Source organism: Oncorhynchus mykiss, chromosome 3 (assembly GCF_057628025.1).
Source record: "Oncorhynchus mykiss isolate SJ-2025 chromosome 3, ASM5762802v1, whole genome shotgun sequence".
Taxonomy (NCBI): Eukaryota; Metazoa; Chordata; class Actinopteri; order Salmoniformes; family Salmonidae; genus Oncorhynchus; species Oncorhynchus mykiss.
In genome coordinates this window covers 75,473,971-75,493,527 of record NC_143024.1, presented here as the reverse complement: position 1 = coordinate 75,493,527, position 19,557 = coordinate 75,473,971, and the positions used below count along the sequence as shown (strand labels likewise).

General features: G+C 45.7%; 2 protein-coding genes across 3 annotated transcripts in view; one reads left to right on the top strand and one right to left on the bottom strand.

Annotated features, from left to right (window-relative positions):
• Window positions 1-19,557, bottom strand: part of gtf2f2b (general transcription factor IIF subunit 2b) — a 56,250-nt gene that overhangs the window by 26,271 nt on the left and 10,422 nt on the right. The gene's annotated exons all lie outside the window — the stretch shown is intronic.
• On the top strand, window positions 4,996-6,790 carry LOC110520374 (BTB/POZ domain-containing protein KCTD4). Its single transcript, XM_021597642.3, has one exon. It carries the CDS (start codon window positions 5,229-5,231, stop codon window positions 5,997-5,999), a length of 771 nt encoding a protein of 256 aa, XP_021453317.1. The 5' UTR covers window positions 4,996-5,228; the 3' UTR covers window positions 6,000-6,790.

Sequence of the window (19,557 nt, the reverse complement as noted above, 5' to 3'; positions counted from 1 at the left end):
CATATGTGAAGAATGCAGTATCATCTGGCCAAATGCATAAAGTTCCCTCAGTGCTCACAACAAGCAACCTCTGACAAAAGTCCCTCTACTTTTATTCGAGGTGAAAATGATGAATCAGACACCTTATCGATAGCAACAACTCATGGTCCTCCTGGAATCAGAAGTATTTTTGACTCAATGGAGGAACGTAGTCAGAGAAATGCTGATGAATGTCTTGCTCGAGCTGTGTATGCAACTGGTTCACCTCTGATGCTCACAGGCAATGTGTATTGGAAGAGATTTCTGAATGTTCTTTGCCCAGCATACACCCCTCCAACCCGACATGCTTTATCTACTCATTTGCTGGATGTAGAGTTCAACAAAGTTCAAGTGAAGGTCAAGCAAATCCTAGAGAAAGCAGACTGTGTTGCAATCATCTACGATGGGTGGTTGAATGTTTGTGGGCAGGGAATAATTAACTACATAGTCTCCACCCCTCAACCAGTATTCTACAAGAGCACAGACACACCGGTCTCTACATTGCAGATGAGCTGAAGGCAGTCATCAATGACCTTGGACCACAGAAGGTATTTGCACTGGTGACAGACAATGCTGCAAACATAAAAGGCTGCTTGGTCTAAAATGGGAGTCCTACCCTCACACCACACCCAATGGCTGTACTGCTCATGCATTGAATCTGCTCCTCAAGGACATCATGGCACTGAAAACAATGGATACACTACAAGAGAGCCAAGGAAATGGTTAGATATGTGAAGGGTCATCAAGTTATAGCAGCAATCTACCTCACCAAGCAAAGTGAGAAGAATAAGAGCACCACATTGAAGATGCCCAGCAACACCCATTGGGGTGGTGTTGTCATCATGTTTGACAGCCTCCTGGAGGGGAAGGAGTCTCTCAAGAAATGGCCATATCACAGTCTGCCGATATGGACAGCCCCATCAAGAGGATCCTCCTCGATGATGCATTTTGGGAGAAAGTGGTAAGCAGCCTGAAACCTATAGCAGTAGCCATTGCACGGATTGAGGGAGACAATGCCATCCTGTCTGATGTTCTGATTCTGCTTGCATATGTATGAGAAGAAATCTGTACCTCCCTGCCCACTTCACTGTTGTTCCAAGCAGAGGAAACTGCAGTAATGAAACACAGTGGGGCAAAAAAGTATTTAGTCAGCCACCAATTGTGCAAGTTCTCCCACTTAAAAAGATGAGAGGCCTGTAATTTTCATTATAGGTACACTTCAACTATGACAGACAAAATGAGGAAAAAAATCCAGAAAATCCCATTGTAGGATTTTTAATGAATTTATTTGCAAATTATGGTGGAAAATAAGTATTTGGTCAATAACAAAAGTTTACCTCAATACTTTGTTATATACCCTTTGTTGGCAATGACAGAGGTCAAACGTTTTCTGTAAGTCTTCACAAGGTTTTCACACACTGTTGCTGGTATTTTGGCCCATTCCTCGATGCAGATCTCCTCTAGAGCAGTGATGTTTTGGGGCTGTTGCTGGGCAACACGGACTTTCAACTCCCTCCAAAGATGTTCTATGGGGTTGAGATCTGGAGACTAGCTAGACCACTCCAGGACCTTGAAATGCTTCTTACGAAGCCACTCCTTCGTTGCCCGGGCGGTGTGTTTGGGATCATTGTCATGCTGAAAGACCCAGCCACGTTTCATCTTCAATGCCCTTGCTGATGGAAGGAGGTTTTCACTCAAAATCTCACGAAACATGGCCCTATTCATTCTTTCCTTTACACGGATCAGTCTTCCTGGTCCCTTTGCAGAAAAACAGCCCCAAAGCATGATGCAACTCAGCATTCTTTGTCCTCCAAACACAAGTTGAGCTTTTACCAAAAAGTTATATTTTGGTTTCATCTGACCATATGACATTCTCCCAATCTTCTTCTGGATCATCCAAATGCTCTCTAGCAAACTTCAGACGGGCCTGGACATGTACTGGCTTAAGCAGGGGGACACGTATGGCACTGCAGGATTTGAGTCCCTGGCGGCGTAGTGTGTTACTGATGGTAGGCTTTGTTACTTTGGTCCCAGCTCTCTGCAGGTCATTCACTAGGTCCCTCCGTGTGGTTCTTGTGATCATTTTGACCCCGCGGGGTGAGATCTTGCGTGGAGCCCCAGATCGAGGGAGATTATCAGTGGTCTTGTATGTCTTCCATTTCCTAATAATTGCTCCCACAGTTGATTTCTTCAAACCAAGCTGCTTACCTATTGCAGATTCAGTCTTCCCAGCCTGGTGCAGGTCTACAATTTTGTTTCTGGTGTCCTTTGACAGCTCTTTGGTCTTGGCCATAGTGGAGTTTGGAGTGTGACTGTTTGAGGTTGTGGACAGGTGTCTTTTATACTGATAACAAGTTCAAACAGGTGCCATTAATACAGGTAACGAGTGGAGGACAGAGGAGCCTCTTAAAGAAGAAGTTACAGGTCTGTGAGAGCCAGAAATCTTGCTTGTTTGTAGGTGTCCAAATACTTATTTTCCACCATAATTTGCAAATAAATTCATTAAAAATCCTACAATATGATTTTCTGGATTTTTTAATCATTTTGTCTGTCATAGCTGAAGTGTAACTATGATGAAAATTACGGGCCTCTCTCATCTTTTTAAGTGGGAGAACTTGCACAATTGGTGGCTGACTAAATACTTTTTTGCCCCACTGTACATCAAAAAGCGTGAAGACTTCTGCCTGAAGCCCATTCACGCTCCAGCGTACATGTTGGAACCCAAGTATGCTGCAAGAGCATCCTGTCTGGTGCAGAGCTCAACAAGGCCTATGGTGTCATCACTACCGTGTCTCGCCACCTTGGCCTGGATGAGGGCAAGGTTCTTAGCAGTCTGGCGATGTATACTTCCAAGCAAGGGCTTTGTGATGGAGATGCAATATGGCAGTCGTCCCAACATAGCTCATCAGCCACCTGGTAGAAGGGACTTTGTGGGTCTGAGGCTCTTTCCCCTGTTGCCTACATCATCCTCCAAATCCCACCAACATCAGCCGCCTCACAGCGCAACTGGTCCTTGTTTGGGAACACACACACCAAAGCACACAACAGGCTGACCAATACAACGGTTGAAAAAATGGTGGCCATCCGGGCAAATTCTAGGCTTTTTGAGCCTGACAACGAGCCATCCTCAACAAGGTTGTTAAGTGACAGTGAAGATGAGGCCTCAGAGTCTGATGTTCAAGAGGTGGACATTGAGGAGGTCCAGGGAGAAGACATGGAAGCCTGAGAGGAAAACAACCAAAGCTTTAGTTTCTAGACTATCATTTTACAGATGTTGAAAATGTTTTTGGGAGATGCGATGGATCATTGGGGATCATTCAATATTCCCTTTCTCTTGTTGTTCAGTGAAATCATCCCATGTGCAGAGTCAACTCATTTAATTAAAGTTAAATTCGTAACTAAATTGTTTCTCTAAATGTATTTATATTGGAAGGATTTAATAATTTGCAATTATGTCTACTTAAGATAAGGTAAAAGGTTTATGTTTGTCTCCATATGATATACTTTTGATATATATAGTGTACATTACTGATTAAGCCCCTTGCTCCATGCTCTGGAGGCTAACACTACAAGTCTATGACCATAATAACAAACAAGCATCGGTCTTCCTTATAGAGCAGTAACAGAGACTGTTGGCATAGTAACAGAGACACGACACTCGGTTTAGACCCAATTACCTTCCAGTCAACTGGATACAAGGAAGATGTGGACAAATCAAAGACCCTGCCTGCATTCACCAGTAATTGGGCTGTTCCCACAAAAACACACAGGGAGATCTTAACCAACTGTACGCAATCTTGGAGAGAGAAATCAGGTCATCTGCCCACTTATCCCTATCTCTCCATCACACTGCCAGCGAATGTGCCCACCATGCTGCCAGTAATGCCACCCTGAACAAAGCTGTAAACACAGTCTAACATATATCTGACTGCAGTAAGTCTCTATAACAGAGATACTGCCACCTCCCCTCTCTCAGTCTAGGGGTTGGGGAGAGAGGTTTGTTATCCAAGTTCCCAGCCAGGACAACGTCATGTGTGTGTGTGTGTGTGAGAGTGTGTGTGTGTGTGTGTGTGTGTTGGTAGGAGGTTGGTGTGTATCTGCAAGCGTATATAAAGCGTGTGTGTTCAGGGCCTCCTTTGCTCTCACGTGCAGAAGCACAGCTGAGGAAACTTTTCATCAGCGAGAGGAGAGGGCTAATTATGAAGACTGGGAGAGAGAAGAGTAGAGAGAGTTGGAAGAAAGAGAGAGGGGGGCTGGATGAGAGGTGGGATAAGGGAAGATGGAGAGAAATAGAAAAAGAGAGGGGGATGAGAGGAAGGAGAAAGAGGGGAAAGAGAAAGGACAGGGAGATTTAGAGAGGAAGGAGAGAGAGGGGAAAGAGAAAGGACAGGGAGATTTAGAGAGGAAGGAGAGAGAGGGGAAAGAAAGGACAGGGAGATTTAGAGAGGAAGGAGAGAGAGGGGAAAGAGAAAGGACAGGGAGATTTAGAGAGGAAGGAGAGAGAGGGGAAAGAGAAAGGACAGGGAGATTTAGAGAGGAAGGAGAGAGAGGGGAAAGAGAAAGGACAGGGAGATTTAGAGAGGATGAGAGAGGGGAAAGAGAAAGGACAGGGAGATTTAGAGAGGATGAGAGAGGGGAAAGAGAAAGGACAGGGAGATTTAGAGAGGATGAGAGAGGGGAAAGAGAAAGGACAGGGAGATTTAGAGAGGAAGGAGAGAGAGGGGAAAGAGAAAGGACAGGGAGATTTAGAGAGGAAGGAGAGAGAGGGGAAAGAGAAAGGACAGGGAGATTTAGAGAGGAAGGAAAGAGAGGGGAAAGAAAGGACAGGGAGATTTAGAGAGGATGAGAGAGGGGCAAGGAGTGCACCTGCCACTCTTTCTACTCTGTTGTTTTCTCTCTCTCTAAAGCACACACACTCTCTCCTCCCACCCTATGACGGAGGATGGCACTGGCCCCCTCTCTTCCTCCAACACACAGAGAGAGAGAGAGTGAGAGAGTGAGGGAGGGATGTAGAGGGAGGAGAGAGAGACAAATAGAAGCAGACTCATTCTGTTACCAGTGCGCTCTGCACTCCTCTCTATGCCAGTACCTCTCCGTGACGCTCCCATACGCTAACACACACACACACACTTTGTTACTGCACGCTACACACTTATCCTGAGGACACACACACAGACAAAAAGACTGTGCGGTTGTTGAGCGGGAGCGGCATGGAATGGAACCTCAGAAGGATGGACAGTGAACTGAGACAGATCAACACAGACCTGCTGCAGCCCAGCAAGAGCATCAAGAAGCCCTCCTCAGGCACCATCACTCTCAACGTGGGGGGCTTTCTCTATGCCGCACACCGCACCACCCTCAGCCGCCACCAGGGGTCAGTGTTGGAGGAGCTGGCCAGCGGCAGGAAGCCCATCCAGCACACTGACTCCATGGGCAACCCCTTCATCGACCGCGACGGCCCCGTGTTCAGACACATCCTCAACTTCCTGCGGACCGGAGACCTGCAGCTGCCCGACGACTTCCGAGAGGTGGGCCTTCTGAGAGGAGAAGCAGAGTTCTACCGCCTCAGCGGATTGGTGGAGGCTATTTCAGAGTGGGAGGGGATGCGGGCGGCGCAACGGGAGCCCGCCTTCCTGGAGGTGACTGACGAGAGGTCGCAGGGCTTCAAGGTGTACTGCAGCGACCCCTCCTTCATCGACAAGATCAAAGGGCGCCTGGTTCAGATCTCAAAGAGCCGACTGGACGGCTTCCCGGAGGAGTTTGAGGTGTCGTCCAACGTGATCCAGTTCCGCCACTTCATCAAGTCGGACCCTGGCTCCAGGCTGGTGCTGAAACAGGACAGTACCTTCCTGTGTACCCTGGAGTGTCTGAAGCTAGAGACGGTGATGCTGGCCCTGAAGGCTGGCTTCTCTCTAATCAGCTCTCTGGACAGCAGCAAGGGATCTGTGGTGGCCGCAGAGGCTCTGCACTTTGTCAAGTAAGAGAGGGTGGGGAGAGGCAGGGAAGAGGGAAAGATGGGGGAGCAGGATCAGGAAGGGAATGAACAGGGAGGTGGATAGAGGGGAAGACTGGGAGAGAGGGGGGCAGGTACAGTAGGTAGTGAGGGAAACAAGAGGGAGACGAAGGGATGAGGGAAGGAGAAAGGTGTCTGATTCCAGATTGACACCTAGCCCCTAGATTGAAACTGACGCAGGACAGTCATTTCTGTGCACTTTGTCTGGAGTCCAACCTCAGAGTCAAGAGAGAGATCATCCACCCTCACTGCTGCAGGACAGAACACAACCTCTCAGAGGACCAGTCCCCTACTGAATTACGCATACATAAGCTGCTGTTTCCATCCAGGCTGCTTCCCCTTCAAACCAGCCTTAGTGCACCGTGAGGTATTACATTGTGTGTTTTCGGTTGCTGTGTTTTGAGTGGAGTTGTGTGACCAAGCCTTTCTCTGGATTCTGAGGGGAGACTGGGGAGAGGTACAGTTGAACACTATACCTCTGACTGACTGTTGCTGATCATTGGACAAAAAAACTATTGTTTAATTGCAGTAACTTGCCTGACTAGATGGAAGGGAGGTCAGTGTGAATGCCCTGCAGCAGAGAAGCACAGAGAGTTTAGACCCAAAGGTTCAAATCTAGCATGATGCATGTGCAGTGAAGATTTTCAAATCAGACACCAACATTGTGATTGTAAGTGCTGTGAGTGAGTATGTGACAATGTGTGTTATTTTGGAAATGTGAATGTTTTGTTTCACACAAAATAAAAGTCATGAATATCGGCATGATTATATTATCTAATATTTTCCACAAGTCATGCTGGCATTTGTGTCTACTCTATTATATACAGTACAAGGGGACTTGTATATCATATTTAATTGCATCAACATTATGACAGTTGATTAAGGCAGACAGAGCTGACCATAGCGCTTTAATAGAATAGACTGGGAACTAATGTATCAGACGTAGAACTGTAACAGAGTTAGCTTAGTTAGTTAACTTAGAAAGTCAGCTTAGTGTACTGGAACATGCATCCGTGCCCAACATCCCAGAGCAGTCACCTCAAACCAAACATACAGATTTAGGATCTTAATCACCGTTGCAGAACCTTCTTTCATTCAGGAAAAGTAAAACATGAAGTGTATTTGAGGCTTAAAAAAAAGCTTCTGAAGTTTATAATTTCCACTTTGAAATTTCAGACTTGTATCAACCCGTACAAAAATGTAAATTATTTATAATCCATATAATAATTCACATTTCCTGTTTCTAAAGGATTATTTTCCTGCTGTAGCAAACTGGCTCAAATTAAGATCCTACATCTGTAATGTAATAACCTACCAGGAGGGATCATAATCAAATCTGAACTCCTATATTAAATCTCTTTTCCCATTTCACTACATTTATCATTTTTTTACATTATTTTTATTTAACCTTTATTTAACTGGGCAAGTCAGTTAAGAACAAATTCTTATTTACAATGACGGCCAAACCCGGCCAAACCTGGATGACGCTGGGCCAATTGTGCACCGTCCTATGGGACTCCCAATCACGGCCAGACATGATACAGGCTGGACTCGAACCAGGGACTGTAATGACGCCTGAAATGCAGTGCTTTAGACCGCTGCGCCACTCGGGAGCCCAATGTTATAAGCCAACATTTCATATAGGAAGTGATCACTGGTGAGTGAGGTTAGTGATTGACAGCTGTGCAGGTGTCTTCATCCCAGGGCCTCTAGGATTTATGCTCCCCAGACCATGGAGACTATTGATATTTTAAGAAGTGGGTCAGGAAGGTAATTCAATAAACACTGCTCTCTTCCCTCAAGGTGTACCTCTTTTTACAATCATATCTCAACCTTTTAAATGTGTAGTACTATCAATTATTTCACTATGCATTTAGGCTAATACTACATTCCACAACAAGACTAAACATATTGAATCAATAATTGTGTAGTTATTTCCCAAAACTCTGCTAAAGGGGTTGTTGTTGAGCAGTGGGTCAGTATTCCATGAAATGTTTGTACCGAGTACTGGTGGTAGAGTATGATACGGTGCACCTCTGACTAAGCAGACACGTTTCCTTTAGTTTGGACAGAGTCCCCTGCCTCCCAGGCTAATTGTTTTACCACCTTGTAATTCATCTCTGACAACAAGGCAACAGATGGTGCGAGAACAGAATATTAGTTACTAAAACAACCAAACTCAGTCTATGCTTTAAGTACAGTAGCTGTAGTGTTGACCACATTATACACCCACCTCGACTTAGCCTGTGTCTCAAACCCCCCGGAAACCATCTGTTGTAGCACACTCCTTCTTCAGACCTACAGCCCCCTACTCATGACACACACAGTGAACACTGTCTCTATGTTTCATACTACTGAACACATCCCTTCTGATCGACCACAGCAGACTCAAGCTCCACGCACGCACGCACACTCTCTTCTGGCATTGGAGAAAATACGAGGCTCCCAGAGCCAGCAGTATGCTGAGGGGGACATCAAACCTAAGAGCTTTTTAATTGCAGATAAGGCCCATCCATATTTGATAAGGTACCACTGTGCCTATTAGCTGTTAGCTCAGACTGGTGAACATCTCAGCCACAGGTGGCAGAGAGAGTGAGAAAGAGATGGAGGAAGAGGGGTAGAGGAAGAAGCAGTGGGATCAGGGAGAGAGGGGTGGGGATTAATACAGAACAAGAGAACAACAGAGAGAGGAAAAGACAGAAATACAGAGAGCATACAGCTTATTAAAAAACAGAGGCAACCCATTAACTGATTATTATTCAGATTAATATTCACTGTTTGTCTCCACACTGACTTTCTTCCCTCTAATATACACACACACACCGAGCTTGTTCCTTATGGCATTAGGTGTCTCCATGTCTATGCGTAACTAAGGGAAACAACTAACATTCCTAACTATCCTTTTACCCCTGGAATGATTCTAATGGACGGATCAACTACAGCCAACCTAGACTGACAAGAGGCCAAGGCTAGAGGGGGAAGAGGGCTAGAGGGGAAAGAGGGCTAGAGGGGAAAGAGGGATAGAGGGGAAAGAGGGCTAGAGGGGAAAGAGGGCTAGAGGGGAAAGAGGGCTAGAGGGGAAAGAGGGCTAGAGGGGGAAGAGGCAGAGAGAAAGAGGGGGCAGAGAGAAAGAGGGGGAAGAGGCAGAGATGGGAGAGGAGGCAGAGAGAAGGGAGAGGGGGAAGAGGAGAGAGGCAGAAAGAGGGTAGAGGAGGAAGAGGCAGAGAGGGGGGTGAGGGGGAAGAGCCCGAGAGAGGGAGGCATAGAGAAAGAGAGAGAAAGGGAGAGAGAAAAAGGCAAGGGGAGAGAGGAGCCATATGAATGGCAGAGAAAGAAAGGCAGATGAAGAGAAAGATGACAGGGAGAGAAAGAAAGGCAGATGAAGAGAAAGATGACAGGGAGAGAAAGAAAGGCAGATGAAGAGAAAGATGACAGGGAGAGAAAGAAAGGCAGATGAAAAGAGAAAGATGACAGGGAGAGAAAGAAAGGCAGATGAAAAGAGAAAGATGACAGGGAGAGAAAGAAAGGCAGATGAAGAGAAAGATGACAGGGAGAGAAAGAAAGGCAGATGAAAAGAGAAAGATGACAGGGAGAGAAAGAAAGGCAGATGAAAAGAGAAAGATGACAGGGAGAGAAAGAAAGGCAAATGAAAGAGACACACAAACACACACAGCCGAATCAATCACTTTGTAAAGGAGCTGAGCCACATGCTGCGGTCTCTCTCAAATAAATCACCAGCCTTCAGTAAGCACTAAATAACCTAGAAACCTTGATATTCGAAAGGAATCTGTACATTCTAAAGAATATTTTTATGTTCTACACAGGCCCAATATATACACACACTTGTACATTATCTATGTAGTACATACACTCCCCTCCACATGTATTTGGACAGTAAAGCTACATTTTAAAATGTGTCTCTACAAAGCATTTCATATTTTAGAAGTAACTGTTCATAATAGGTGACAGTTCAGAATGTCTGTTTTTATTTGAGGGTATGTTTATACACATGTTTTACATTTTTAGAAATAAAGCACTATGTATCTAGTCCCCCAATTTGAAGAAGTCATAAGTAAGCTAATTGGACAAATTCCCTTACAGTGTAGGATATTACGCTATGTACGGTGCATTCAGAAAGTACTCAGACACTTTTTTGTAAAAATTTGGATTGATTTACCAGTTTCCCCCCCCTCAATCTACACACAGTACCTCATAATAACAAAGCAAAATCAGGTTTTAGAAATTTTACAAAATGTATTCAGACCCGTTACTCAGTACTTTGTTGCACCTTTGGCAGCGATAACATCTTAGAGTCTGCTTTGGTATAACACTACAAGCTTGGCACACCTGTATTTGTGGAGTTTCTCCCAGTCTTCTCTGTAGATCCTCTCAAGCTCTGTCAGGTTGAATTGGGAGCGTCGTTGCACAGCTATTTTCAGGTCTCTCCAGAGATGTTAGATCGGGTTCAAGTCAGTGCTCTAGCTGGGCCACTCAAGGATATTCAGAGACTTGTCCCGAAGCCACTCCTGCATTGTCTTGGCTGTGTGCTTAGGGTCGTTGTCCTGTTGGAAGGTGAACCTTCGCCCCAGTCTGAGGTCCTGAGCACTCTGGAGCAGGTTTTCATCAAGGACCTCTCTGTACTGTGCTCCGTTCATCTTTTCCCTCGATCCTGACTAATCTCCCAGTCCCTGCCGCTGAAAAACATCCCCACAGCATCATGATGCCACCACCATGCTTCACCGTAGGGATGGTTTCCTCCAGACGTGACACTTGGCATTCAGGCCAAAGAGTTTAATCTTGGTTTCATCAGACCGGAGAATCTTGTTTTTCATGGTCTGTGTCCTTTAGGTGCCTATTGACAAACTCAAAGCAGGCGGTCATGTGCTGCAGAGATGCTTGTCCTTATGGAAGGTTCTCCCACCTCCACAGAGGAACTCTGAAGCTCTGTCAGAGTGACCATTGGGTTCTTGGTCACCTCCCTGACCTAGGCCCTTCTCCCCCGATTGCACAGTTTGGCCGGGCGGCTAGCTCTAGGAAGAGTCTTGGTGGTTCCAAACTTCTTCCATTTAAGAATGATGGAGGCCACTGTGTTCTAGGGGACCTTCCATGCTGCAGACATTTTTTGGTACCTTTCCCCAAATCTGTGCCTCGACACAATCCTGTCTCGGAGCTCTACGGACAAATCCTTCAACCTCATGGCTGAGTTTTTGCTCTGACATGTAGTCAAATGTGGGACCTTATATTGACAGGTGTGTGCCTTTCCAAATCCTGTCCAATCAATTGAAATAACCACAAGTGAACTCCAATCAAGTTGTAGAAACATCAAGAATGATCAATGAAAATAGGATGCACCTGAGCTCAATTTCAAGTCTCATAGCAAAGGGTCTGAATACTTATATAAATAAGGTATTTTTTATTTGTAATACATTTTCTAAAATCTGTTTTCGCTTTGTCATTATGGGGTAGTGAGTGTAGATTGATGAGGATATTTTTTTTACAATTTAATACATTTTAGAATCAGGCTGTAATGTAATAGAATGTGGAAAAAGAGGAAGAAAAACTCTGGACCACCTATACTCCACACACAGAGTATACAAAGCTCTCCCTCGCCCTCCATTTGGCAAATCTGACAATAATTCTATCCTCCTGATTCCTGGTTACATGCAAAAAATAAAGCAGGAGGCACCAGTGACTAGATCAATAAAAAAGTGGTCAGATGAAGCAGATGATAAGCTACAGGACTGTTTTACTAGCACAGACTGGAATATGTTCTGGGATTCCTCCGATGGCATTGAGGAGCACACCCCATCAGTCATTGGCTTCATCAATAAGTACATTGATGACGTCATCTCCACAGTGACCGTACGTACATACCCCAACCAGAAGCCATGGATTACAGGCAGCAGCGGCACTGAACTAAAGCCTAGAGCTGCCGCTTTCAAGGAGTGGGACTCTCACCCGGAAGCTTATAAGAAATCCTGCTATGCCCCCCTGACAAACCATCAAACAGGCAAAGCGTCAATACAGGACTAAGATCTAATCATACTACACTGGCTCCGACGCTCGTTGGATGTGGCAGGGCTTGCAAACCATTACAGACTACAAAAGGGAAGCACAGCCGAGAGCTGCCCAGTGACACGAGCCTGTCAAAACAAGCCAAACTACTTCTATGCTCACTTCGAGGCAAATAACACAAACATGCATGAGAGCACCAGTTGTTCCAGGAAGACTGTGATCACGCTCGCCGCAGCCGATGTGAGTAAGACCTTTAAACAGGTCAACATTCACAAGGCCGCAGGGCCAGACGGATTACAGGATGTGTACTGTGAGCATGGGCTGACCAACTGGCAAGTGTCTTCACTGACATGTTCAACCTCTCCCTGCCCAAGTCTAATACCAACATGTTTTAAGCAGACCACCATAGTCTTCGTGCCCAAGAACATTAAGGTAACCTGCCGAAATGACTATCAACCCGTAGCACTCACATTTGTAGCCATGAAGTGCTTTGAAAGGCTGGTCATGGCTCACATCAACACCATCATCCCAGAAACCCTAGACCCATTCCAATTTGCATACCGCAGATCCACAGATGATGCAATCTCTATTGCACTCAGGACCGCCCTTTCCCACCTGGACAAAATGAACACCTATGTGAGAATGCTATTCATTGACTACAGCTCAGCGTTCAACACCATTGTGCCCTCAAAGTTCATCAATAAGCTAAGGACCCTGGGAGTAAACACCTCCCTCCGCAACTGGATCCTGGATTACTGACGGGCCGCCCCCAGGTGGTAAGGGTAGGAAACAACACATCCGCCACGTTGATCCTCAACACAGGGGCCCCTCGGGGGTGCGTGCTCAGTCCACTCCTGTACTCCGTTCACTCATGACTGCACGGCCAGGCACAACTCCAACACCATCATTACGTTTGCCGATGACACAACAGTGGTAGGCCTGATCACCGACAACGACGAGACAGCCTATAGGAAGAAGGTCAGAGACCTGGCCGTGTGGTGCCAGGACAACAACCTCACCCTCAACGTGATCAAGAAAAAAGAGATGATTGTGGACTACAGGAAAAAGAGGGCCGAGCATGCCCCCATTCTCATCGACGAGGCTGTAGTGGAGCAGGTTGAGAGCTTCGAGTTCCTTGGTGTCCACATCCCCAACGAATTACCATGGTCCAAGCACACCAAGACAGTCGTGAAGAGGGCATGACAAAGCCTATTCCCCTTCAGGAGACTTGGAATGGGTCCTCAGATCCTCAAAAGGTTCTACAGCTGCACCATTGAGAGCATCCTGACTGGTTGCATCACTGCCTGGTATGGAACTGAGCGGCCTCCGACTGCAAGACTGGGGCCAAGCTACCTGCCATCCAGGACCTCTATACCATGTGGTGTCAGAGGAAGGCCCTAAAAATTGCCAAAGACTCCAGCCACCCTAGTCATAGAGTGGCTGGAGCTACCGCACGGAAAGCGGTACCGGAGCACCAAGTCTAGGTCCAAGAGGCTTCTAAACATCTAATCAAATGGCTAGCCAGACTATTTGCATTGCCCTACCCCCCCCCCCTCCCCCACCGCTGCTACTCTGTTATAATCTATGCATAGTCACTTATCTCTACCTACATGTACAAATGACCTCCATTACTTTGACTAACTGGTGCCCCCGCATATTGACTCTGTACCGGTACCCCCCTGTATATAGTCTCGCTATTGTTATTTTACTGCTGCTCTTTAATTACTTGTTACTTTTATTTCTTATTCATATTTTTTTTTAACTGCGTTGTTGGTTAGGGGCTCCTAAGTAAGCATTTCACTGTAAGGTGAAATACCTGTTGTATTTGGTGCATGTGACAAATACAATTTGATATACCATAGGTGGATGTAGTGTACCTGCTCTTTATATGACATAGACTGACCAGGTGAATCTATGTGAAAGCTATGATCCCCTTATTGATGTCAAATGTTAAATCCACTTCAAATCAGTGTAGATGAATGGACGGAGACAGGTTGAAGAAGGATTTCTGAGACATGGATTGCGTGTGTGCTATTCAGAGGGTGAATGGGTAAGACAAAAAATGTAAGTCCTCCCTTTGAACGGGGTATGGTAGTAGGTGCAAGGCGCACCGGTTTGAGTGTGTCAAGAACTGCAACGCTGCTGGGTTTTTCACACTCAACAGTTTCCCGTTTGTATCAAGAATGATCCACCACCTAAAAGACATCCAGCCAACTTGACACAACTGTGGGAAGCATTGCTGTCAGCATGGTCCAGCATCCCTGTGGAATGCTTTTGACGCCTTGTAGTCTATGACCTGGCGACTTGAGGCTGTTCTAAGGGAAAAAGAGGATGCAATTCAATATTAGGAAGTTGTTCCTAATGTTTTGTACACTCAGGGTATATCAACGCAGACAGCGCTAATTGCGTCCATTAATGATGTCATTCCTACAAAAGCCATGCGCGGAATGTCAGTAGTAGTTGGTTCATGTAATTTTATGTCTAAGTGTTTTATTTTTTTCTGCGTTCTGCACAGCTCTGGCATGCAGCAGGTATTGATTAAGAGGTTGCTTAGCAACAGGCTACAGAAGCTGGCAGTGAATAGGCTCAGCTGCAAGTACTGTTAGAAAGCCATTCCTCCCTCTTGCTCTCTTTCTCTCACCCCCCCAACCAGCTCTCTTTTTTCTCTTTCTCTCCCCCCCAACCAGCTCTCTTTTTTCTCTTTCTCTCCCCCCCCCAACCAGCTCTCTTTTTTCTCTTTCTCTCCCCCTCTCCTCTCTCCCGCTTGCTTCCTCGCTCTTCGTCTCTCTCCCACTCCTACAGGTTGTGGTTCTCTCAGTAAGTTTTTAATTGCAATTGGTCAGGGGTGAAACTACTTCCATCTAATGTTCCAGTAGTTTCAGAAGCTACAGTAAACAGAGCAGCCAGGTCTGGTGAGCAGAGCATAGAGATTCTCCCTGTAGAGAAAGAGACAGATCATTTTTTAATAACACTCTGTACTCTGCTATTACTGCAGACACGCAGTCAGCCAAGACCCCTTTGACTCTGTCTGGAGATAATCATACTGCATTACACACAGCAGAAAGAGCCCACCTGTTGTGGAGTGGATGAGTGATGCTGATATACAGTACACAAATCCAGGCTGTCTCCTGAGTGCATCTAATTGCTTTGAGCAAAATTCCCCGCTGTCATGTTCTTTGTCGGTTTGTCTGTCTTCGCTGCCTCCATCTCTCGTAGGCTCATATGCAGCTTGTAAGAAATGTAGCAGTCTGAATCCGAGGCAGTGAGCACGTTTGGGCCATCAGAGAGGTTACATTTTAGAGGCAGCCATCTTGGCACTATAGAAAAAGCTAATTTCCTGCAATTATACACCTTTCTCCATGGAGCTGAGATTTTATTTAGCAGTTTTAAAGCAAATTTACTACAATTATATACATTTTGCCATGTAGCTGAGGAAATGTGACAGTTTTAAAGTTAGTTTCCTGCAATTCTATGCATTTTTCCTTGGATAATGCTGTGTTCTTTTGCTCAAACAAAATGAACACTGCTAAATGTGATTTTTCTATTCTCCCTGACAGTCAAGCTTTTCTTTAGGTGAAAAATCCCTGATAAAGTGATACCATTTCAAGCCCAAAGTTTCATGTTCTCATTTTGGACCGGATTCATCACCGTGCCTGTTGTGTACAGTAGCCTACAGTATTCTAGGAAAAGGTCTTACCTAGCCCCATTCACCAAAAGTTCTGCAGTCAACACAATTATATTAACTACAAAGATCAAAGAGAGCCAAACCCCCTCAGACCTGCTCAGTTCTCTCTCTCCAGTCTCTCTACTGGAGCTGTCATGTAATTATTGCCAGGCAGAGAACTGAGCTCTAGATAGAAGACCTCATTCAATTCATCAAGCAAGGGCTGTTGCTGGAATAGAACAAATATGCAGTGTCTGATGGGCTGAGAAGCTGGGTGGATGTGCCAAGGTTGGTGAGAAAGCTACCAGCCCAGGTCCAGATGGACATCATCCAGCCAGAAGTGGCAGCAGCGTATTGTTCAGGCAGGAAAAGTCCTTGTTTCTCAGAGAGACGGTCGCCTTTTGCTCTGCTCTCTCACAAAGGAGGCAAGTGTTGCCAGGAATAATCAGCAGGAAATGTTCACACACAGAGTCCGCTGACTGAATAACTGCCTGCCTACTGTTCCACTATGCCCTCGATGGAATGTACACAGACCTTTAGCATATACAGGTGAATTCGTAAAATATTCAGACCCCTTCACTTTTCAATTCAAATTTTATTAGTCACATGCGCCGAATACAACAGGTGTAGACAGAGTGAAATGCTTACTTACAGTGCCTTGCGAAAGTATTCGGCCCCCTTGAACTTTGCGACCTTTTGCCACATTTCAGGCTTCAAACATAAAGATATAAAACTGTTTTTGTTTGTGAAGAATCAACAACAAGTGGGACACAATCATGAAGTGGAACGACATTTATTGGATATTTCAAACTTTTTTAACAAATCAAAAACTGAAAAATTGGGCGTGCAAAATTATTCAGCCCCCTTAAGTTAATACTTTGTAGCGCCACCTTTTGCTGCGATTACAGCTGTAAGTCGCTTGGGGTATGTCTCTATCAGTTTTGCACATCGAGAGACTGACATTTTTTCCCCATTCCTCCTTGCAAAACAGCTCGAGCTCAGTGAGGTTGGATGGAGAGCATTTGTGAACAGCAGTTTTCAGTTCTTTCCACAGATTCTCGATTGGATTCAGGTCTGGACTTTGACTTGGCCATTCTAACACCTGAATATGTTTATTTTTGAACCATTCCATTGTAGATTTTGCTTTATGTTTTGGATCATTGTCTTGTTGGAAGACAAATCTCCGTCCCAGTCTCAGGTCTTTTGCAGACTCCATCAGGTTTTCTTCCAGAATGGTCCTGTATTTGGCTCTATCCATCTTCCCATCAATTTTAACCATCTTCCCTGTCCCTGCTGAAGAAAAGCAGGCCCAAACCATGATGCTGCCACCACCATGTTTGACAGCGGGGATGGTGTGTTCAGCTGTGTTGCTTTTACGCCAAACATAACGTTTTGCATTGGTGTGTCTCCCAGGTGGCTTGTGGCAAACTTTAAACAACACTTTTTATGGATATCTTTAAGAAATGGCTTTCTTCTTGCCACTCTTCCATAAAGGCCAGATTTGTGCAATATACGACTGATTGTTGTCCTATGGACAGAGTCTCCCACCTCAGCTGTAGATCTCTGCAGTTCATCCAGAGTGATCATGGGCCTCTTGGCTGCATCTCTGATCAGTCTTCTCCTTGTATGAGCTGAAAGTTTAGAGGGACGGCCAGGTCTTGGTAGATTTGCAGTGGTCTGATACTCCTTCCATTTCAATATTATCGCTTGCACAGTGCTCCTTGGGATGTTTAAAGCTTGGGAAATCTTTTTGTATCCAAATCCGGCTTTAAACTTCTTCACAACAGTATCTCGGACCTGCCTGGTGTGGTCCTTGTTCTTCATGATGCTCTCTGCGCTTTTAACGGACCTCTGAGACTATCACAGTGCAGGTGCATTTATACGGAGACTTGATTACACACAGGTGGATTGTATTTATCATCATTAGTTATTTAGGTCAACATTGGATCATTCAGAGATCCTCACTGAACTTCTGGAGAGAGTTTGCTGCACTGAAAGTAAAGGGGCTGAATAATTTTGCACGCCCAATTTTTCAGTTTTTGATTTGTTAAAAAAGTTTGAAATATCCAATAAATGTCGTTCCACTTCATGATTGTGTCCCACTTGTTGTTGATTCTTCACAAAAAAAAATACAGTTTTATATCTTTATGTTTGAAGCCTGAAATGTGGCAAAAGGTCGCAAAGTTCAAGGGGGCCGAATACTTTCGCAAGGCACTGTACGAGCAACCAACCAACAATGCAGTTTCAAAATATACGGACAAGAATAAGAGACAAAAGTAACAAGTAATTAAAGAGCAGCAGTTAAACAACAATACCGAGACTATATACAGGGGGGTAACCAGTACAGAGTCAATGTGCACCGGTTAGTTGAGGTAGTATGTACATGAAGGTAGAGTTATTGAAGTGACTACGCATAGATGACAACAACAACAGAGAGTAGCAGCGGTGTAAAGAGGGGTGGCAATGCAAATAGCCTGGGTAGCCATTTGATTAGATGTTCAGGAGTCTTATGGCTTGGGGGTAGAAGCTGTTTAGAAGACTCTTGGACCTAGACTTGGCGCTCTGGTACTGCTTGCCATGCTGTAGCAGAGAGAACAGTCTATGACTAGGGTGGATGTAGTCTGACAATTTTTACGGCCTTCTGACACCGCCTGGTATAGAGTTCCTGGATGTCAGGTTGCTTGGCTCCAGTGATGTACTGGGCCGTAAGCACTACCCTCTGTAGTGCCTTTCGGTAGGAGGCCGAGCAGTTGCCATACCAGACAGTGATGCAGCCAGTCAGGATGCTCTCGATAGTGCAGCTGTAGAACCTTTTGAGGACCTGAAGACCCATGCCAAATCTTTTCAGTCTCTGAGGGGGCAATAGGTTTTGTCGTGCCCTCGTCACGACTGTCTTGGTGTGCTTGGACCATGATAGTTTGTTGGGGATGTGGACACCAAGGAACTTAAAGCTCTCAACCTGCTCCATTGCAGCCGCCAGGATGGCGGCGTGCTCGGTCGTCTTTTATCTGTGGTCCACAATCATCTCTTTTGTCTTGGTCACGTTGAGGGAGAGGTTGTTGTCCTGGCACCTCTCTGACCTCCTCCCTATAGGCTGTTTCGTCGTTGTCGGTGATCAGGCCTACCACCGTTGTGTCATCGGCAAACGTAATGACGGTGTTGGAGTTGTGCCTGGCCGTGCAGTCATGAGTGAACAGGGAGTACAGGAGGGGACTGAGCACGCACCCCCGAGGGGCCCCTGTGTTGAGTATCAGCGTGGCGGATGTGTTTCCTTCCCTTACCACCTGGGGGCGGCCCGTCAGTAAGTCCAGGATCCAATTGCGGAGGGAGGTGTTTACTCCCAGGGTCCTTAGCTTATTGATGAGCTTTGAGGGCATTATGGTGTCAAACGCTGAGCTGTAGTCAATGAATAGCATTCTCACATAGGTGTTCCTTTTGTCCAGGTGGGAAAGGGCTGTGTGGAGTGCAATAGAGATTGCGTCATCTGTGGATCTGTTAGGGAGGTATGCAAATTGAAGTGGGTCTAGGGTTTCTGGGATAATGGTGTTGATGTGAACCATGACCAGCCTTTTAAAGCATTTCTTGGTTACAGACGTGTTCAGCCTTTCAAAGCATTTCTTGGTTACCTTAGTGTTCTTGGGCACAAAGATTATGGTGGTCTGCTTAAAACATGTTGGTATTACAGACTTGGGCAGGGAGAGGTTGAAAATGTCAGTGATGACACTTGCCAGTCAGCGCATGCTCGCAGTACACATCCTGGTAATCCGTCTGGCCCTGCGGTGTTGTGAATGTTCACCTGTTTGAAGGTCTTACGCACATCGGCTGTGGAGCACATGATCACACAGTC

Bases quoted from the DNA above. Each gene is read 5' to 3' on its own strand.
- LOC110520374 (XM_021597642.3), top strand. From the start codon at position 5,229: ATGGAATGGAACCTCAGAAGGATGGACAGTGAACTGAGACAGATCAAC.